The following is a 22456-nucleotide window of genomic DNA, read 5'->3' as shown; positions in this document are numbered from 1 at the left end:
CATTTCCTTCCAGAGCACACTTGAGGTTATTACAAGGCAGCCTACACACTTGCTTCACCACCTGGATGACCTTTTTAAGGAGAAACCCATCCAAAATCATCTTCAGCAGCCTATGAAACACTGAGAATATTCCTGTAGATCCAGTAAATAATACATAAAGACAGGGAGAAGAGCAGCTATGACTAACCTTCTCTAGCTGCTTCCATAAATTCGTAACCTGCTAACAACAAGAAAATCTCCCACAAAAACAACTTAAAATGACTTTATTTTTAAAGTAATTAGCACAATATTTACAAAATAATTTCATGTTTCATAAATAAAAACAGTTTCTTGGGTAAAGACTATAGATCTATAGATATTTAAAATGTCTATATGTTTATATATACACACATATGTACACACACAAATGAAAGCACAGAGTTATGAACAACTTTGGTTTAAATTACTGATGGGAAAGGGCTGGCTGGGTGTACCAATGACTTTTTAAACTCTTGCTTTTAAATTCCCACCTAGAAGAAATCCAGCCCTTAACACAACAGGATGGTGGGTTTCTCCCATTTCTGGGGCTGCAATTCTGCAGCCAATAGACAGCCACTGAGCTCCTCACATTTCCACAGTTCCTAGGAACAGCTTGGCCTGATCCCACGGTGACAGCGGGGCTCTGCTGCAGTTTGCTTTACAGAAATTAACATAAAGCTATTATACATAACTGTTTTTATAAGGCAGAATACCTCAACATAATTCCAGTTGATCTGGTTTTTTATTCCTCTGCTGCTAAGACTTTCAACTTGCCAGAGGGGAATCACTAGTTATAAGCAGGGAGCAGTGCACAGTACTAAATTAGAAAGATTTTATACTGAATTGTAATGGAGAACCATCTCCCATATTTAGTTAGTTATCATCGAGATTATGGAAAAACCTGCACCAAAAAATTGGTATGTCAGATTCATAACCTTACATGAATACTCCCACTGGCAAAGCAGGACAGTAAGTGTGAGCCCTATATGCGTCTCCCATATTTTTATCCCATGGGTGGTCCTCTTCCCTGTGCCCAGTTCCACTGATCCCAGTGAGGGCTGGCCCATGGCTTGCTTTAAAAGGCTCAATCCTGCAGCCTTGGCAAGAGGGACGATTACGACAGCACCTACTGTAAAATCAGACACCTCAGTTTTACTTTGTTGAATTCTTAATGCAACTCGGAGCTCAACGTGCAGAGACCCAAATCCCTACAACGTGCACCCACAACATGGATATGAACCTTGGCTTGTAACATTCAACTCTGAGAAGTCCCAAATTACACAGGATCTTTAAAAACAAGGATTTTATTACATGACTATTTGGCAACAGCTTTCCAAACCACGTTTGAAATTGTTAGAAGGAGAAAAACGTGTGTGCCTTTGAAATACAGTACTACCTTAGTACAAATAGGAAACAGTGTCAAGATTTCTACAAAGCATACACAAAGTCCAAGAGCAGCCCACTATATTGGAACAACTCTCCAAACAGCTGTAAAACATAGCAGAATCTTATGGAATGTGCAAGTCCTAGTAAACTGATTTTGAACCATACCATTAGATATATACAGAAACTGAGCTTCCTCACTCCTCATCAGCTCCTCCTACATTTTATGTATTTGTGATGTTAATGGCAGCAACACAAACCTGAGCCAGAAATTATATAGCTCTTTTCCATTCAAGAAAACAACATTTTAAACTCTGTCAAAAATACACTGAATAGGACAAGTCCTATTTTTATGAAGCATCCACGACTTTCACAAATTCACTGAGTTAAGAAAGCCTGAAATTGCTTCCAGCTCCACACACTGCACAACATGAACACACACAAGAACCACATTCAGCATTAAGATTACCAGCTCCTGTGCTCTGTAATTCCAGTGCTGAATTTGGCTCCAACAGCTGAGCAGTTTCTCATCAAAGGATACAGAGGAGGCATGGGGAGCCCTCTCACTGAACAAAAACATCAGCCACCAGAGCACACATGACTACTGTCCACAGAGAGGAATACTAATGTCTCAAAGAAGTAGAATTCTGTTAATAATTTCAGGAGAGCTGGGAGTAAACTTTGTACTTATGCAAATTTGTGTGTAACTTTTTATTCCTTTTAATAAAAACTTGCTGAATGTCAGAAAAGATTTATTTGTACAATCTCTACTTCCTGCTTGTATCAAACACATAAACCATACTTTGTCCATGCACACAAATAAAGAAAACAATAGTCTAAATGGTATTGCAATCTCTGGGCTCAGCAGGCCCATTATCAAAGCAGTGACTAATGATAGTTTTTGAAAAAAATACCACTAAGGATTACTGCAGGGAGACTCTGTACTGGGCAAATAAGTGCTTTTTATATTCTCACTCTCAACCATCCCATATACACCATAACAAAAGAAAATTAAGATCACATGTGGGCAAACACACATGTTCCTTGCTACAGCTGCTGTGACTATAAAATTATGTCATTTATATCAAAAGCACTTTTGCCACACATGCAAAACAACTAGATTCCTGAATTTCTTCTCGTTGAGTAGTGCATCTTCAAGGCCACGGTGTATCAACAATGGTGTACTTTTTATATACGCATCACATAGCTCTGCAGTTCTGGGAATTTGAAAAGAAAGAAAAAGAAATATTGTTTGGGAAGAACAGCAATGTTTTGTGCTGCCTACACAAGTCACAGCTTACAGATTTATTTTTTTTTTCATTTCAAAACTGAAAGCACATTTAGCATTCAAACAGTGGAAAAAGGTGTTACTAACAGCAAGTGATGTTTCAGCCTCTCCACAAAAGAAAGGTGGACACTGTCTTGGAGCTTTCCCTCATGAATTTGAGTAAGCTGAAGTGGCTCACAGGCTCAGCTGTCTGACACACCCTGTCCATATATTCTAAGGCTGGTTTACTTTCACATGGTGTTTTGTAAGCTAGTCAGCTTCAGCATCTGATTCAGCCCTGCTTCAGTCTGTGTGTGGATTTTCCAGGGAAGGTTAACATAGAAGCAGGTAGAGCACAAAAGGTTACTGCCTCCAGCGTGTGAGTCAGAGCATTTGTCTTCCATCTGTAAAACCTTCTGTCACTGGTTAGGAGCCATCTTTCAGAGCAGAAAAAGCAGACAGACTTCTAGCTCTATCCTAAAATTAAACGGGTAATTGACAATTTCTGTGCTTTTGGAAGCTCCACCTCAGCACTAGAAGGTTGGTTTTCATAACCTAAATGAGACCCAAATGAGGCCTGTTTTTTAACAGGCAGCTTATTCAAAATTCGATCTCCAAGCAAAACTCTGCCTTGTTCTTCAGCAGGATGAGGTAACTGCAGAGAGCCCATCCTGATCTCCCATCTGGTTTGGTCTGAATGCAATAGACTGGCAAATATCTATTTGTTTCCTGGTCTCAACTCTGTCAAGAACAAGCAGTAGCCAGTTCTGGAGCAGGCCCTGCCTTCCACTCCATCCAACTCAGATTACACTAACTGGTATACATTTATCAATGTGTTTATGAGATACCAATGCACTTGTCCTTTGTACTTCAGAAGTGCTTGTATTCCTATTGGTTTAGAAAATAATTATATGGGATATCTGGATGAGCCAAATGTAGTAGTCATAAGTAACACAAACTGAACAGCACACGGTATTTGTAAGGAAGCCTGTTTTAAAACTCATACATCTTTTTCCAATTAGGGCGAACTAATACCTCATTTATTTGCTCATTGTCAATCCATGCCTCCTAGAAATGGCACGACACAAAAGTATTTCAAGTGAGCTAACAGATTTGGAGTGACCTTACTCTTTATCCCAAGCAGCAAAATGTTGTAATTAAATGCAGGAGTACTAGGCTAAGGGTATAGTGATTCCTCATGACAAGCTTGCTCAGTATTGAAGAAACGTAAGTACCAACAGCATCAACTAGTGCTTTTTTATCCTATTCCCATGAAAAGTACAGCTGTTGAATAGAAAATAATAATACTATTTTCATTTTCAAACCTTATCATCTAGCCTAATGAGAGGAATCTGAAAGATAGTAACTTGAGTGAAATCTGATTGGAATACAATCTAACAAAACCCACAGTATTCAAGTAACACCTAAAGCGGGGGAGAGGAAGTTAATTTTAAACCACTTTCCTGTGAATTTCCATTGGAGATCACCAATTAAATGCAGAGAGAAAGCTTAGTTACATCAACAATAAAACAAAACCATACAACACCCCAAAAAACACCAACCAAATACACAACCCACCACCAAGAAAACATTCCATGCACCTTAAATACTCCATGAGTATAAAGTAAACATAAATCTATTTGACTTTCCACATATGATCAGAAACATACTATTGCACAGTTCTCTCACTGACTCATCCTCTCCACTGTTTAGGAATACACATTCTTCCCCTATATTTGATATAGGATACATGTATTCTTTCTTTTGAACTAAATATAATTTGAGGAAGAACAGCACCTGCCCTGAAACCTGTCCTCCAAGTTTCACTGAATTAGCACTGGGTAACTCTAAACATCAAAACCATCAAATACATAGCCATTAAAACAAATACCTGTTAGACTTACCATCATTCTAACATCACTCCTTTTGCATCTTTAAAAGCCAAAAAAATAGATTAGTAATGAGTGAAACAGAAATAAATGCTTCACAGGTAATATTCAGGTTAATTCTAAAATTCAGGTTAATTCTAAAATTCAGGTTAGAACTTGCTACTACTCAGCATGCCAGTTAGTGAACATAATAGTGAAAAAAAGAAATCAAAGTCATCCCTTTTTCACTGTAAATTTCCCTCACCTTAAGTGCTATCAGTTTCACCTTAAGTGCTAAGTTTCCCAACCCAAGGAAATAAGAAAAGAATAGAGCAGCAAGGATAGATTTTGCTGTGATCATTAAGTATTTCACCTAAATAAATCTTTAAAATGAATTAACATCAATTTTCAATACTAGTCCCTCTTCTTCCCTTAAAAGCTGGACATTTTGCAAAGCAAAGAGGGTGGACATAATATAGATATTATTATATATATATATAGATACTAGATTTGTCCTAGAATAGTACAACAGTGCCACTGGCTAGCAAGCACAGTGGCATAAAACAGGGAATCTGGAGCTGCAGGCAACATTTCATCGAGAAATCAAACTCTTACTGACCCACAGAGCCACATCAGTTGCCACACTTATCTGTCATCTTAGTGCTGTGGTATTGGGAATTAGAATCATCTTTATCCATAATTAATCCCTTAATGATAAGATAAACCTTGAATATCACCTACCATTTAGTGGTTCTTCTACAGCTTTCTGCAAAACATTTAAAAATATATATATGTATAAAAAGCCTTCATGTTTACTTCTGGCTGGCCACAGTTAAATTACTCTAATTGACATATACAGTAAGTAGTGATTCTACAAAAACGAAGAAAGCTTAATGTTAATCAAATTAATGACTGAAGGTCTGAAAAAAAAATTCGTATCAGTCAACAGCTGCATTCTCCAGGTTGTCTTCCCTTACTGTGATGTTTACCCAGATGAAATACCCCTAGGTGGCAGCGGAAGCCATGCAGATACTACTTTTAAGCTCTTAAACCTAACTGATTATTTTTGTCATTTGATCAATGGTTAGTAACAAAGCAGCAGGACTAAAAAAGAAAAGAAAATTAGTAGCCAAGCAAATCAAGTGGAATCTCCTCAAAAAGAAATGCATGACAGTTTTGCATTTATTCTGGTGGACAATCATCAGAAACAACACATGCAACCTACAGAAATGCTAAAAAAATGATCAGTACTTGGTTAAGATGGCAGATTTTAAAATACACACCTTTTTGCCCTCTGACTCAAGAAAATCTCATTAATCATTTTTTAAGTGTGCCCCAGTGTCAAAATAATGCCCTTCACCAATATTAAGTTTTCCATGGTCTTTAGATGACACAGAATCAAAGTGTATTCTTAAAATTGCTTCACACCTATTTACTGACTCAAAGCACAGTAATATAGGCTGAACAGCCCTTGATGGAAATAAGCACCATATTAACACACTCCAATTTCCACCAGGTCTTTCCCTAGCAGCTGTTGATGCCTTGGGAAGGCTGACCTGGAACAGAGACTGGACAGAGCTAGAGAATGAAGCAGATATTTATTGAAAGGCCTTTAAAGTACACCTTGGGCAGCACAAGAGCCTGGCCAGGGCTACACCCAAGGTGAACTTAAAATGGTCACAAAATGGACAAATGGTCACAAGGTCTTACACTTTAAGAAGTTTTGGTCCATTTGCATATTGGGGCTTAATTGTCCAATTACAACTTCTGGTTGTGAAGCCTCATCCTTCTTGTTTTCTCTCTTCAGTCCACCATTGTTTGTGCTTTTGGGCCTGCAAGCCTAACTGCTGTCCTTGGTCTCCAGCAGGAAAGGATTTGTTTTGTCTAACTACTCTGTGAAGAGAGCTTACTAGCACTTAATATGAGGGTCAGATCTACACCCCTAGGCAGCACAGAATCTGAAAAACATGAAAGTCAAAACTTAAGGCATCACTGTAAGTTCATGGACACAAATTATATAACTTGAATTCCTCTATATCTAGCCCTCAGCTATCTGCAGCTGCAAAGAACGCATTTGTACTTGCTGAGATTTCCAATGACCTCTAAGTTTTAAAAACTTATTTTGATTTCATTCCCATCCCCAATTCAGAGAGTAACGTGATGTTCATTCCTGTGTTGCTGTGGCTATTAATTTCTCAATTCCTTGTTGCCATGGAAGACCACCTTGTGAGGAGAGCAGCTCATCAAGAGAACAGAGTTCTCATCAAAGGATGCTATTTTGCATGCTGGTTTCTAGTTCAAAGTTTATTTACAACCAAAACTAAGTTAAGGAAAAAAAACATCCTCCTCTTGCCCTGCTTACTTCCATTCTGCAAGTAAGTACAAGGATGTTAGATAAAGGCAAGATTTCATTTTGAATGAAGCATATCTTCAATTCACTTCACAGCTCATTTTAGTAACATAATTATCTCTTAACCTCTTTTCCTTCTATTTTTTTAAAAAACTCTGTGCACTTACATTCCTTCCATAAAGAAGGGCTAATCCTCTGAAATACTCTTCTGTACAATGAAAATGGATGAGCAAAAGCAAAGGAAAAAAAAAAACAAACAACAAACTAAGAATCTCTTGTCCTAACTGCAGTCAGCTCTCACTGTTAGAAACCATCTTCCTTCAGCAGCTGGGTCTCAGGCTCTAGACTGGAGACCTGACAATGTGTCTCAAATGATGGCTGGCATCCAAGAGGGGGGATGAGATAGTATTTGCCAGATCCCCCTGCCACAGGAAAGTTTTACTGGTATTCTACAGCTGTGCCTCTTTCCATGCTTCTGGAAAACACCAGAAATCAGGCAGTTCACATTCATGATCACTTGAAAGCACTGCGTAAGTCTGTGAAAATTACTGTTTTGGAAATTACTATTCTACAATTCAAAACTACCAAGTGAAAAACCTTCTTTAAAAAAAAACAAGGTATTTTTCAGTTTGTTCTGTGTTACCTAAAGACAGGCACTTTCTTTTCAGAAGGTCTCATGAAATTAGGGGGCATTATAGGAAAATCAGAAAAAAGGTCAAGGCTATGCCATCTGTATAGCCAGGAACTGAACAGAATTCCAAAGAGCTCTGGTGTACAAGACCATAGGAAAAAACCTTTCAAGTCTTTCTTACAGGCCACCTGGATATTTTGCACTCATGTTAATGAAAAAGCTTTTTAATAAGGTGATCAAAATGGCTTTTAAATATTCAGGTGGGAGAGTGCATTGTAAAAGAACGCCAAACTTCCACCACCTTCCAGTGACAGCAATAGAAAATCCATTTGGCACAACAGTCAGAGTAGCCCCGTGTCAGGGTGGCAATTACAGGACTACAGACACACTCAATAGGGACAATGGAGACCACCAACTCACTCAACATTAGACATCTGTTACACAGCCAGAACTGTTGCTTGCTACCAACCTGGTCTGAATTCGAACTAGTGAAGAAAGGTTCAGTATCTCACTACAATCCCCTGAGCCATCTAGTCACCCCAAATTTATTAATTTTAAGCTTACCCCCGGACGAGGATGATCTTTCATTCTGGAACCTAAAATAATTACAAAAAAGTGACCAAGCAGATGAATAAATGTCACAATCAACCAAAAAAACACAGCACCACAGAATTGTTAAGGCTGGAGACCTCCCGGAATATCAAGCCCAAGCAAACAGCAAGCCCAACCCAAGCAGCATCACCACCTCCAGCACTAAACCATGTCCCCACCTAAGGGCCCACCTAAGCAGGACTTCCCGTAATCGTGATTTCACCATGCCCTGGGCAGTCTGTTTCAATGCTTGACCACCCTTTCAGAGAAGAAATTTTTTCTAATATCCAATCTAAGCCTCCCCCAGCACAACTTGAGGCCATTTCCTCTCATCTTGTTAGCTTGGAAAAGGTATTATCTACTGATAAAACTTGCGACACAGTTGTAAAATGCGTAATTGAAGCTTCCCCTATCCAAAGGTACTTAGTTTTATGATCTGGAAATTCTTAGAGCTTCTAAGCACTCTTCTGTTTAGGAATCACATAATCTTACCACGTACAGTATGTGAATTGCCTCACTCATGCACTCAGCTCTAAAGGTGAATTAGGCTACTCACTACTCATTGTGCTTATTTTGGCATGCTAGAATCTACCACAGCAGCCACATTTGACTTCTTCAGCCAGCAATATCAAACCAGAAATGCAACAGTTATGTAGACCATAAGCACACAGTATTCAAGTCAACACTATACAAGTATATACAGGTAAACCAAAGTCAATAAAATATAAATGTATTGTTGTTATTAAAAGGCTTGGTTCACATCTGCCATATTTTTGACTCATCTTCATTTATCTTGGATATCAAATATTAGGCATCCTGCCATAATTTTTTCTCTTCTGGAAATTCTCTCTGTCTTAGGATCTATTATTTCTGGCCATGCCCACACATAGTGTGCATATATTAGACCTGGATGACTGCATGGTTCAGTGCAGACTTGTGACTGCACTCACTGTAAACACTTCAGCAGCTTGAGTCTCAACATATCCTCAACTGCACAGTTCTGTGTCCACAGAAGGTGGAAAACAACAAGGTGCTTGAAGAGCCTTCGTGCACAGCCTGACAGAAATCACTCAGACCCAAACTCTAGAGTCCATGCAATGTTATGCTGTGGTGTGCTAGCCTTCCAATCACACAGCATTGCTGCGTTTTGTTTATTTAGCACATCTTTAGATCTCTCATCTTTTTGAGATCTGATGAACAGATCAGTTTCTGAAACAATGCCTTGCTATTCTTTTCTCCTGGTTTTTAAAATTAAGCAGGAGGAAAACCAGGGTTCACTAAAAAGAAAGGTGTGCATTCGAATTGCTCTTCTTTTAACCTACCTCTAACCAGTGCAAATCAGTAGCCAGATTTTCTTTAAATCCATGTTTTGGTAAGCTTTTGTCACCACCATCCCACAACCCACTCTAAAGAATCCTTGACACCCTTTTGCTCTCTTCATTCTAAGATTCAGCTGGCCAACTGTGTAAATGCAGAACTTGAACAGCAACATCCCTCCTACAACTGAAACACTCTTACTTAAGAAACCTGGTTATGTAGATCTCAAAACAGTTTATGATGATAAACCGTGGGTTTCTAAACTCAAGATTCCCCACATGCTCTAAAAAACAAAGCCAACACAGAGACAACTTCTCAGTAATTTTTAAAACAATGTAACTGTGAAATCACACCTTGTGCTCAAATAAATTATGTCTATTTGAAAGAAAAAAAAAAATCAGAATATGAGGTGCTACTTACCCATAATACGTAAGCCATTTACGTAACCCAGACTAAGCAAACTTGCAATAGCCATAATAGCTAAGCCAGCAATCAGAACAGACCCATGTAATGGAGGACAGGCTGGGAAAAACACAATGAAACAACTGTATCAACTGACACAAAAAAAGCACAAACTCTTACTTTCAGATATAACTGCTTAGTAAAATAAATAAACCTGATAAAGACAGGCATGATTAATTTCACTTTCAAAGCTATCCCAGAACTACTCCTGCATCTTTCTTTTCTTGTATACATTCTTTAGTGATACAGAGGCATTTACTGATTTATCCTGCTTAGCTGAACTGTTCCACTAGTTTAGGTACTCCATTGTCATTCACTGCAACTGATAACATTCTTTCATTAACTGTATTTTAAGTTTAAACTTACATCTTCAAGCCCAACTGCTTTGGACTGCAGTTGTATTAGATGACAGAATACAATACTGTTATTGTTATTACAACTATCTGTAAGCTCAAACCAGGATGAGTTTTGGTTTCTTCTGACAGTTCAGGACTACTGAGCTGAACTCCCAGAGATACAGGTAACACTACCATGTATAACCTGGGAGAAGAGCACCCTGAAAAAACTAGGGACACTTCCCATTTACAAGCATTATAAAAACATCCTCCAAAAAATCCTTGTATTAATGCTTCACCAGATATCTCTCATCAGTTTATTTTACTATTATAACCTACAGAACTTAAAAATACTTCTGTAAATATTAAACAATACGCATAAAATTCAAATCACAGTTCCACTGAAAGGGCTATCACTTCAACCAGATTAGAGAAATCTTTAAAAATCACTTCAAGGAGAAACAGGTCTTAAATCCCCAACCAAATCAATGACTAAAATGAAAAGTATCTGTATAAAACAATAAATCAGGAGCATAAGGTGTCTACAAGGAGCAAAAATAAGTATTCTCCTACTAAATATACTACCAAGGACAACTAGTCCTAACCTGACCTTTTTCTCTGCTGTGGGGTTCTCTGGTGGCACAGGGGAGGGCAGGGCGTGGACAAAGGGAGGCCAGGGGCAGGGACAAGGGACATCACTCTGTGTGGTGGTAACCTGGTGTTCCTTTTCCACAATGACAGTCTTTCAGTGAGGAAACAGAGTGTCAGCCACAACCACACTTACAACAGCCCAAGAACACTTCCAAGTTTACTGTTTCTGCATTTACCTTCTTAATGTGTTTTAATGGTATTCACTGAAATATTCATGGGCTCAGTTAAATACAGGCAGAGATTAGCAACGAATTTCTGACTTAATCACTGAACATGAGAAAATTATTATTATTTAATTCCTAAATACCCCAGGCCTCAGTAAGACTAATAATAATAGTCACTTGAAACTAATATGCAAAATTAAAACAATTAACCTTTTTTTTAAGCAGCTGCTCACAGAATGCAGTCATGAAACTGATGAATATAATACTTCCTTTAGGCTATTCTTCTTTCACCAGATCAAAATACATTAGCACAGTAGTTCTAAACTACATTTACAGAAGTTACTAGCTAACATTCCATGTAGTGAAGCCATTTTCACAAAGTTTTAGTGTTATAAATAAACATCAGGTGCAGACAAGAGTAAAAAGCACACTTTCACAGAAGACTTCACTGCTTACCTGGGACACACAGTGCAAAACCAACCACAGCAATTATAAAACCAAGAAGTTTCAAACCTATCAGAGCCCATGCTGCCTGCAGTAGACTGTCAAAAACTGGAGAAAAAAGAAACAAAATTGTAAAATTTAACTATGGGAACACAAAAGACAGATAATTGCAGATTCAGAAATCAGATTCTTCTAAATTGTAAACTCAGTCAGTCGATGTGATAACAAACCAGTAAGTCACTGCAAGTTAAGGCTCTTGTATGTATACACACACCTAAAATTACGTCTATACCATTATAAACAAACCACAAGTAGAAAAAAATGGAACCCACATTCTCAGAGCTAGTTATTCAACCCAGTCCCTAAACCCAGGAAGGGAGAGTGGAAGTCACTCAGATGTGCTACCCTGAATCTTACTGTTCAAGCAGGTAACTCCTACTATGTCTGTGAAACAACTCAGCCCAACAAACACAGGCTAAACATTTTGCTTCAAGATACTATAAACATGATGAGTCCAGAATGCCATTGGAGCACCTGTTTATAAAACTCAGAGTATTTTGTAGATTATGGGGGAGCTCAGTTCTTTTCCATCCATATGTTAGTGAGTAAAGAAATACTCACCAATTCCAAACATGACATACTGAAGTGGAACCAGAATCACAGCAGGGATTACAATTAGGCCAAGACCAGCCTGATTCTGTACAGTATAGCCATCTGCAAACATTTATGTGGGAATTAGTAAAACCAAAATTGTTAACTGGATTAAAGCACAAAGCAACAAACATAAATCACTGGCATCAACAAATTTCTTGGGTTCAGAAAGAAATCCCATTGAAGGACCAGAAGTCACTCTCTAGTCCCTAACATTCACCCAAGGCAGTAGGATAGAAAATAAACATAAATTTGGAGTCTGTATCTTCCTATGATCACTTGGGGCCGTGACAACTCCAATGTAATTTTCTGCTGCAGTCTGTATATTTTTTATTTAGGAATTAGTAGATGGCAATTAATAGGTGGTACTGACTTCCATACTACAGAATTGAAGAGATTCTTTTCCACTCTTATTCCCTTAAATTAAGAGAGCAATTTTAATCCCTTACCTTGGATAAAAAGAGCAGCGCCTACGCCAGCTACAATTGCAAAGATGACAAGTGCTACAATAACGCACACTTTCCTCTGAGATTCAATTTCATATTTTAATCCTTAAAGAGACAGAGAGGAAAACAATCAGACATACAGATTCACTCACTAAAATACACAGATTCATGATTTGGACTGTTCCTAAATAAAGACTTAAACCCCTAGAAATTAAAACTATATTCACTCCCAAGATTTAATTTGTTTTCATTGGTTGATATGGCTAATATGGCTTACTCATAAAAATGACACCTGGCATCAGTGTTCTAGTCAAATTCTTACCTTCTCCTTTTCCATACAACTCAGCTGATATGTTATCAGAGTAACTTTGGGACATGGTACAGGTTAATTCAGGTACATGCACTGCTGACATTTAAATGTTACAGTGAATTTGTTGCTCAGGTGAGTGTCAGAGAGGGATTTAGAAATTCCAGGTTTCATTCTCTTCCTCATGACACTGTGTGAGCTCAGACACACCACATCACCTCTGTCCCCAAAGGAACTTAAATCCTAAAAGCCAGTCCTGTAAACAGAAGTCCCAAAAACATCTCCTCAAAAAAAACCAACACAATACCTTCCCAACACACAAAACCAAGAAAACATACATTCCCAAGTATTACACAGAAAAATCATGCCAAATTTAACAACCTATTTAAAAGTATAAAGTATCACTGGTGAATTCCCAGGTTATCTAAAAGAGTACAAATTAAAGGAAAAAAAAACGCACCAGCACAAAAAAAATCCCCAAAACCAGTAAGTACACCCATATTTATTAAGTTAAAGATAGAGCACCTCATTTTCCCACACAGGCCAAGACTTTTCAATGAATTGTTCAGGTGCAAAAACATCCAAGCACACTAAAATTACTCTTATAAAATGGCAGTGCTTCTCCATAAAATTATTACTTTCCTAAAAATGCTGAAGTTCTGCTACGAATGCAGGGCAATGACAAGTCCTGGACAGAGGTTCCTATACCATTATAAAATATGAAAATCAGAGGTAAAATAGTTTTTAAAAGTCTATATTAGTTTTCAACCTTGGACCATGGATGGACCTTTGAAGAGTCACATAACACTTCCAGATTCATGAAAAAGTAATAAAGGAATATATTCCTTTATTAGGCTGAATATGTATGCGATTATTATAAATCAACTAAGTGCAATTACTCTCCATTTCTTAGGGACATGACTCTTAGCTGAAATGTTTCTTTTTTTAATATATTTTTTAGCAGCCTACAAATTGAAAAAGGCTGAAAAACCCCTAAGACTGAAGTAACAAATTGCACCATCTGAAAAACGAGGACCTAAAGCACACTCTGCATTGCACAGATGTTGGACAACAGTGTACAAAGAACATCTAAGGATGTCTCACACTGGTGAATTAATGTATTGCCTCTAAAAACATTTAACAAAATCACTGATGTCAGTGTTAAATTATAACTAAGCCAAAGTGCTTAACTAAGTGCAAAAAGACTAATGTAAAGTTTTACATTAAGAAGAGAGCACACCATCCTCTCATACTGATTTTATCGCCATGTAATGAAACATTTTTGAATTATTCAATAATGTCATGGTGAATCAAGAGTGAAGAAAAGCTTCACACACACCACGTCTCTGTGTATTATCTGGATCAATTCCCACAAATCTTTTAGATGTTAGCACCACCTTTCATTTCTCATGGACACCTTTATGCATGGAAGAGATTTCAGGACAGATCAGTAACTGCAAAGAATTAAAGAGTAAATACTTACCAATAACACTTAACTGAATTGCACACAAAATAACAAGTGAACACACCAATGATATGATGACAGCCCTTTCCACTAGAAGGAACCATGATCCTAGAGAATGAACAAAGAAAAAAAGTAGGAAGAGAAGAAAAATTGAGGCTATTTGCTTTATATTTATCATTCCTCTTAGGTTATGCCCTAAGTTGCCCAATACAATATGTAATATAGCAAAATATGTAAAATACTATATGTAATTTTGCATTAAGAATTATAATAGGCTAAGAAACCTATGTCCTCTCCCTAAGTATTTTTCTCCATTTTCTTCTGTGTGATAACCTACTTTTTCAGTACTTCCAGTTATCCCAGTACTTTCCAAACTGGAAATCTTAACTTCCACTGGAGCAGAGAATATGCTAATTTTTGGCACTACAAGCTACTGAACTTGTGGAACTACAAAAATCTCTGTAAATCAGAAAAACAGTATTTAGGCTAAGCAGAGAAGATAGGAGAAGCACAGTTTGGTGCCTCCTCAGCCATTCCATTCTACTTTCAATGGCGGTATCTCCAGAAGAAATCCAGATGTGTGGTAAGGAATACAGGAGCTAGCCTAAGTGAGAGGGAAACACTGCCTGGTTAATTTTAGCTCTTTCCAACATCATCCATCTAGACTTTTTTCTCCTGCATTTTGGGTGCCTTAGGCTGCTCAGTCAGTCATGCTTCAAGATCCTAAGCCACCTTCCAACGTAAAATTCTGAAAATATCTCCACTGAACTAGAAAAGGCAGTTAATTCTTGCATCTCTGCTCATATATTCATTTAGGCTCACTCAGTGGAATCCAATGTCTCAATTTCTTACATTATATTTGCCACCATTCCCCTGCCTGCACATTTGCTTCCAAAAAAATTTCTAATCTTCATTAAGAGGCATATTTGTTGCATTTTTCTCCATACATAAAAGTTGTCTCTGTTGCTCCAGAAACATGTAATTAAGCAGCAACACCTCACAATTCAATGCCCATTAAATACCCTGAGGGTAGCTTTTAAGTTCACAATTTTCTCTCTTTCCCTTCCCTCCCCTCCTCCCACAAGAGGTCACGGAAGCAGATACAGTGCATACAACAGAAATGCAAGGCAAACACTAAGCTGAAGGCAAGAAAATGGAGAAACAGCTGCTAACTTCTAGCTCACAAAACAAGGGTAACTTATTGTATTTTTTAAAGCAAGACTTTTTGCTTCATTCACAACACTGAAAAAGCAACTAATATCGAACAGTAACTTCAATGCACAGTGGCCACTCCCTGGATAAGCCAAATCCCAGAGATGCTGTTCAACGCAACTGAGAATAATTAAAGAAAGTAACTGCAAGCAGAGACTCTGAGAACCTCTTCACTTCCTCTGTAGCATTTCCAGCTGACACTATCTGGTATCACAAAAGGAAAGCAGCCAAGAAGCCTGGTCTCTGCTGGGGCTTCAGCATGCAGCACAGAGCCACGTGTGGTCCTGGAGTCTGAAAGAGCTCCCTGCACAGAAAGAAGTGCTTGAAATACTGCAGACACATGCAACATGCGAGGAAGAGGAACTGCTGAATGCGTTTTCCTGGAAATATACTTCCCTGACTCTGGTGCTTCGCAGTAATCAATTACATTCCTGGCATAAAGCAGTGTTTTGAGAGCCAAGTACCAAGCCACCAAGCCAAGAAGAAAGACTTCCAGATTTGGGGGAAAGAAAAGTGAAGAGAAGAGGTAGAAGGGAAAGGAAATGGGAAGAAGACAAGGAAGACAAGAAGCAACAAGAAGGAGGAGGAAAGAAGAGAAGAGAAAAAGCAGCAAGAAAAGAGATGAAGAGTGGAAAAAGAAAATGGGGAAACTTGACAGTCACTCTCCTGATTAGAAAAGAGTGTGCACAAAGATGAGGGCACTTGCAGAGAAATCTTGCTCACACTGCTACCCACTGCCTAGGTGAATCCAGGAATTCTCTAAAGAGAGATGGGAGGATAGCTGGCTCTTGTATGATTACTTTTGTAAAAGCATCAACTGGAACATGCTCATAGTGACAGCATGAACTCATTGGTCAGAAATGACCAAGTGAAGACTGGTAGAGGACTTCCATTATCCACCAACCCTTTCCAAAACTCACTCACTACACTTTCTTCTATTAGCTTATTGTCTCAAGAGTTTCTCTAGAACACTGACGGAGAGCAAGCAAAAAGTTGTGCAGAAGAACTGAGAGAGAGAGAGAGAGCAAGCTACACCTGAAGTTTCCTTCAGCTACACCCTCAAACCTAAGTTCCACATTTTCTAGCACATATTCTCAAACCTAATACAACCTCAAAACTATGAATTTTTCACCAACCACATTTTTCCTCTGGTGTTTCATCGCCGCAACTGACAACTAGAAAATGAAATTAGAAAAATTATATCAGTTTCCTGCTCTGTTGTCTTTATACCAATTTTATAATTATAAACACAGAGAAAATAAAACTTGCAAATGGAACTTGATTCTCCTACATTCTCAAGCTTTGCTTCCTGTTCTGGAGCCTAACATTGAATTGCAGGAAGAGTCAAAAAAAGCTGAGTAAGTTGTAAGAGAACGAAAGAAACAAGAAACCTCTCATTTTTGCAGCCTGCTAAGAAATGAATGATTTTCTAGCATTTTCACTTTCAGTGGCCATGCCCTTCTCAATTTCAGGATCATGTCTCCTCTGCAGAGTATATGGTTAACTCAACAACTAGACCCACCTGAGAATTAAACTAATGTCTGCAGCAGGACACAAATAACACCTGTTTCAGCTTCACAAATATTTTATTGTGAAATGTAAAAACTAATAGCAAAACCAAACAAAATTCTAGAGTGCATGGGTAAGGCTCCATGTGCTACACACATGCAACACACTCAACGCCTCTGAGCAGCTCTCCAGAGCCAAGTTTCCCTTGCAAAACAGAGGAACAGGGCACGCCTATGTCCAGTGAAACTGTCACATCTGCATAGCACTGGAGAGATAACACGTGTAGGGCAGAACGCATCATCCAATAGCTGAGGCGCTGGAGAACGTGGGCTGGGGCTGACAAGATAAAGTTAAATAGCTCTCTAGATGAGAATTTCATTTAGTGAATATCTCATTCATTTTAACATCACTTTAAACACCACCTTTTGAAGATGACATATAATGCTAGAAGTCCGCAAGCTGCCATCTAGCAGTAGCATTTTCAACCTTGCTAGAAAACCGCCTACTTTCCCACTGAGTTTTAGAGCTCTTAAAACAGAATTCCTATTAGTTCTACCTGTACTTTTCCAGCAGAGTTAAAGGTTGTAAGAAGCAGTTCTTCCAAGAAAAGATCTCTGCAGCCAATGTGATGGATGTATACATTTCAGTACATGAAGATGGTCAGAAATATGTCACACAGTAACATGAGACTGCTGAATATATCAGCACCTCCATAGTCAAAAATATGTGGGAAAGCATAGATTTTCCTATATGGGACCCAAATCACACTCAGACATTATTACAGAATGAAAAAATGCATTCAGATCTTTCCCATGGAAGCACTCTCTTCTAACTTAAACCAAAATAAGCCATATCAACTTACAAGTTAGAAGGCCTGGGTGCTACATTTTTTGTATTTCACTTTAAAGGAACACATTGCCATGTCCACTATTGTCCTCTTTCCCTCATGATTTTGCTTGCTTTCCCCCCCAACAGGTTCTGAAACAATAGCAGGCAACTCACCTGAGCTGTTTTTAAGTTCCATTCTTACTTCTCCTTCTCTGTTTGATTCTATTACTTCACAGCTGTAATTTCCAACAGTTGCCTCTGCACTGCTGAGCACCAGCGAGGCCACACCCTTGATTAAATCCACCTGGGATAAAAATCTTGCAGATGAAAACGCGGGATCAGTATTAATCTTCTTGGTTTCTCCACGATAAGAAAAAATTGTATTTCCTTGCTTTTTCCATGTAACAAACATGGCATTTTCATTGTTCTGCTCTAGATTAGTCACGTAACAGGGCAAAACTACAGTTTCATTACAGTCATTTCTTTCTATTATACTTGTCCCAACAAGTGTCAACTGGGCAGAACCTATAAAGAAAAATGAAAATTGACACATTCAGAATTATTTCTTAAATACTTGAGAACAAAGAAGAAATAATTACAACAAGTGAATTGGGAAAACAAACTCTCCTGTGAAACCATAAAAAGAGGATCATACTTTAAGGGATCAAGAGAAGATGAAAAAAAAGGCATTATTATAATTCTACTTACTCCTCTACACAAACTCAGCCATCTTCACATTCATGTAATGTATAGATACCATAACCTATCATACATTAAAAAAAAAAAGGGTTGCCATTTATTTACTTGGAAACTTCTCCTATTTCACACGTGGAAATACTGCCTGGCTTCTGCAAAGCATACAGACAACATTAACCACAGGCCATCCCACTGATGTTCAGTTTTTTGCTGCTGATCACACAAGTATCTAGAAACTGAGGTTGAGGCATCAGCTCCACACAAGCTTCCTTTACAGTTCATTAATGACACAGGGAACAAAGGCTCACTATTACACTTCTGAGAGAAGGCAGGCAGGGCAGCTTAGTCAAGAAAGCTTTGTCACTTGTTCCTTCTTATCTCTGAAGGTGGAGCCAAATGCTCAAAAGTTTAGATAATTTCTTGCAAATTCCGTCTCCTTTCCTTTCCAGTGGAGAAGGTGCACACACAGTACCATATATTAAACAAGATTACTATTTAGTACTTGACTACATACACAACAGAATTGAAAATGGAGAATTTGTAAAAATGACCAACCTGTATTACAAATCACTGTGACTAATGTCTCTAACAATCACATTCAATGCAGTTAAGGAAAAATAAAGACCTCACGGGATTATGTTATCACTGCTGGCTTTTCACATCTCTCCCACCACTGCACCACAGTTCTAAAACAGCAGTCAATAGTACTGACTGACCACTGTTTCAAGAAAGACCTAAAGCCTACGCCAAGAATTTATCAGAAATGAAGATCCATTCATCAGTTCTTAAGAATATCAAAAATTGTAACAGCAGTATATAAATTACATCAGGAACCAGGAAAAAAAAAAAGTAAAAAAAAAAAGAGGTTAATTAAACTGGCTTGGCTGCAAGCTATGAAGGCTTTGAATATTTTATTTTCTCTATTTTTCCTTGTTTGTATGAAATCATAACAAAGTCTAATAGCTTTCTTCATAGTAATTGCTCCCCAAAGTCCCAGAGACATTAATAATTCAAAATGCTTTGCTACATCCATCTGATAAAACCAAATATGGGAAAGGATATGGCAATCCCCTAATACTGTAAGCACTGAGACTTACAAACTGGAATAGCTCCGGGGACTTCAGGGGAACTACTGATACATGTATAAAACCAGCTCAGAATGATGATACGTATTTAATGATTAAACTTAATTAGGGCAAGGGGAGAAAGAAAAAAAAAAAGGGGAAAAAAAAGTTATGTCACTATTTGCAGTAGCTCATTATTTTTTTCCCCCGTCAAATTAGAGCCTCAGATCACATTTAAAAAACACTCCTGTTTTAAATATCACTTTAATAATCTAACACTCTTTCCTGGATTACTACTGAATATCAAAAGCTTAAAATAAACTGTACATATTATGCATGACAGCACTTCACAATGAAGGAAGATGTACTCTCTGGTTTACTCACTGTGTTGCATTTCTCAACTAATAAAAGGAACAAAAGCAGAACCAAGGGGAACTATATACAAACCTCAACCTATGCCCTAATAAAAAACAAATGTACACAATTAAAACCTTCAATGGTTCTTCGTTAAACAAATTTCACACTAAATCATGATAATAACTGTTGGGATTTTTCTTCTTTTCAGAGCAAGCACATTGACATTTTTGCAGGCTCTGTCCTCTGCGATCCAGCTGCTTTCACGGAAGAGGTTGTGTGGCTGCTCTCCCACTAAAGGGAGCCCGACGGCTTCCTGCAGACAGTATTCCACTACCAACTTCCCAGTAATTCTGGTGGGAAGAAGAAGACAAGAGAACCCTCTCCCAGCAGTTACCGAATCCTGCAGGCAATGGATTCCTGGGTGGGCTCTTAGCCTCCAACTTTCTCGTAGATTATCATGTCAGAGGCGTCACATGAAGGTGACAATTTTAGAGCCTTACACCAAGCAGCGTGGGGGCTTCTGAAGAACGTGAAGCTGCCACAGAAAGGTTGCTGCACACGCAGTGCAAATTCAAAACTGGTTAAGTTTGGTCACTGCATCTGACGGGAGCCGGCTCTTCTCACACAAACCACGCTGGGGCACTTGACACTTACGCCAACCTACTGCTAACCCCGGAATCCAGACTAGAATTTCAACGTGAGGTTTAAACATGCAAGTTTCGATGTGCCGCTTACTGACAGAAAAACACCACGGCACCTGCACCTCGGTGAAATTTTGTCAGCCCTGTCCCCCTCCCACCGAGTTTCTTCTCGAGGCAGAGCAAATAAGAACTTAAGATTGTGCGATGTCAGCTGCACTTCGATGACACACAAACCTAATATTAAAGATCAAGAAACGCTGTAAACTCTAGACCCTGTGCAGCAGAGGACCAGTGCGGCTGTTCCAGGAAAACACACGGAGCTGCGCCGCCCTAGCGCACAGGGAGGCGCGGAGCAGAGCTCTGGGCACGCTGTTTCTCCTCTCCCCCGCAACTTCTGCGGGGAGCAGCCCACCGCCAGCCCCGGGGACGACGTGGGGAGCGGCGGGGGCTGGATGACAGCGTGTGCGGTGTGTGTTTAAGCGTGTGTCCCCGCTCCTTCCCAAAGGATGGCGACCTACCGCTCCGCACCCGCAGCCCCACACGCCCGGCTGCCCGCAGGAGCGTCCGCCAGTGCCCTCGCCAAGCGGCGGGAGCGGCGGCCGCGGCGGCCGCTCCGCCCCGCCGGCCCCGGGACGGGCCCCGGGACGGGCCCCCGCCCGCCACCGCCCGGCTCTCCCCTTCCCGCGGCTCGCGGGGCGGCTCAGCCCTTCCCTCGCACCCCGGGGGCCCCACCGGAAACACCGCCGGGGGCCCGCGCCCGCACCGCACGGGATGCGCCTCGCGGCGATGGCTGCGGGCGCAGCCGGAGGAGTCAGAACGAAGAGGGCAGGGGAGGGAAGGCGAGAGGGCGGGTGCGGCGAGCACTCACCTGCGCGCAGGGCGCCGAGCAGCACGGAGGCGGCCAGCAGCCACATGGCGGAGCGGCGGCGGCGGAGCGGCCCGGCGCAACAACGGCCCCAGCGGCGCCGCAGCGGGCGGCGGCGGGGGAGGGGGCGCTCCCGCCGCTGATTGGCTGCGGCCGCTCTCGCGGGGGCGGGCGCGCGGGCCGGGCCCGCCTTTAAGGACCGCCCCGCGGCCCCCCCGGACACGGCAGCAGCCCGCGGGGTGAGCTGCCCTGAGGCTCGTTTGTGGTGGTGTTCTGTGTCTTTTAAAAGTGAATAGCAGGACGTATATCCCACTCCCGCCCGAGTTCCGTGGCCGCGGTGTTGTGGTTCGCGTTTCCCTGCGCGCACAGCGCAGAGGGTCGCCTTCGGGCCGGGGTAAAATGGCTGCCAGGGGAAGCTGCCGACTCCAGGAAAAGGGGAAGCGTCCACAGGGTCCTCCACCGCTTTTTTGGTTACGAAAGATCTTGATTTTTCGAAGGGTAAAAACCCCGTTGAGGGGTGGGGCAGGGCCGCGGCCCGGCGAGGGTGGGAGGGGACGGAGGGAGCGCTTTCGTTTTCCCCGTCCCTTCCCCTTAGTCAGCTGATGCCGGGGGCTGAGCGCACCCTCCTGTCGCTAAAACCTGTGGAAGACCGGTTTTGCCAGGGGTTTGTTCCTGGTTGCAGTCAAATGCTCTAAGTGCAAGTGAAAAACAAGGTGTTCAAAAACACTGAAGAACTTGTAAGTTCTTGAAGTTGTTGCACTTCATTTAACAAGCGAGGGTAAATGCTCCTTTTTCCTATGTTTGCAGTAATACATACATGTGACTATTTCAGCAAATGTTTCAACGAGTTTATTTTTTTTTCCAGGAGTAGCTCTTTTTAGAACTTTTAATGTAGATTTGTCTTAAAATATTGAATCTATGTATGCTTTGTTCT

General features: G+C 40.2%; 1 protein-coding gene across 5 annotated transcripts; it reads right to left on the bottom strand.

Moving 5' to 3' along the window:
- Positions 1-247: 247 nt before the first annotated feature.
- CD47 (CD47 molecule) lies at positions 248-21605 on the bottom strand. 5 transcript variants are annotated; one of them, XR_010719294.1, is made up of 12 exons: positions 21526-21605; positions 18074-18424; positions 16699-16737; positions 14369-14458; positions 12582-12683; positions 12103-12195; positions 11494-11589; positions 9846-9947; positions 8082-8113; positions 5278-5407; positions 4573-4600; positions 248-2618 (listed from the first exon to the last, which is right to left on the bottom strand). XR_010719294.1 is itself a non-coding variant. In XM_066175135.1 (12 exons), exons 1-11 carry the CDS (start codon positions 21569-21571, stop codon positions 4575-4577), a joined length of 1002 nt encoding a protein of 333 aa, XP_066031232.1. In that variant the 5' UTR covers positions 21572-21605; the 3' UTR covers positions 248-2618; positions 4573-4574. The 5 variants fall into 5 exon arrangements, 4 of the variants coding, with proteins under 4 accessions (XP_066031232.1, XP_066031234.1, XP_066031235.1 ...); XM_066175135.1 differs by having other exon boundaries at positions 5278-5302; XM_066175137.1 differs by lacking the exon at positions 5278-5407.
- Between the last annotated feature and the right edge of the window lie 851 nt (positions 21606-22456).

Source organism: Chamaea fasciata, unplaced genomic scaffold (genome assembly GCF_029207755.1).
Source record: "Chamaea fasciata isolate MVZ Bird 193981 ecotype frontalis unplaced genomic scaffold, bChaFas1.0.hap1 SCAF_2, whole genome shotgun sequence".
NCBI classification, from domain to species: Eukaryota; Metazoa; Chordata; class Aves; order Passeriformes; family Sylviidae; genus Chamaea; species Chamaea fasciata.
The sequence above is the reverse complement of the archived record's forward strand: the minus strand, read 5'-3'. Positions and strand labels throughout refer to the sequence as shown.

Coding starts and splice junctions, on each gene's coding strand:
- CD47 (XM_066175135.1), bottom strand. CDS start 21,571: ATGTGGCTGCTGGCCGCCTCCGTGCTGCTCGGCGCCCTGCGCGCAG. Junction 9,948..11,493: donor TTTTGCACTGTGTGTCCCAG/GTAAGCAGTGAA, acceptor TGTTTTTCCCAG/CCTGTCCTCCATTACATGGG. Junction 5,303..8,081: donor AAGATCATCCTCGTCCGGGG/GTAAGCTTAAAA, acceptor AATGTTTTGCAG/AAAGCTGTAGAAGAACCACT.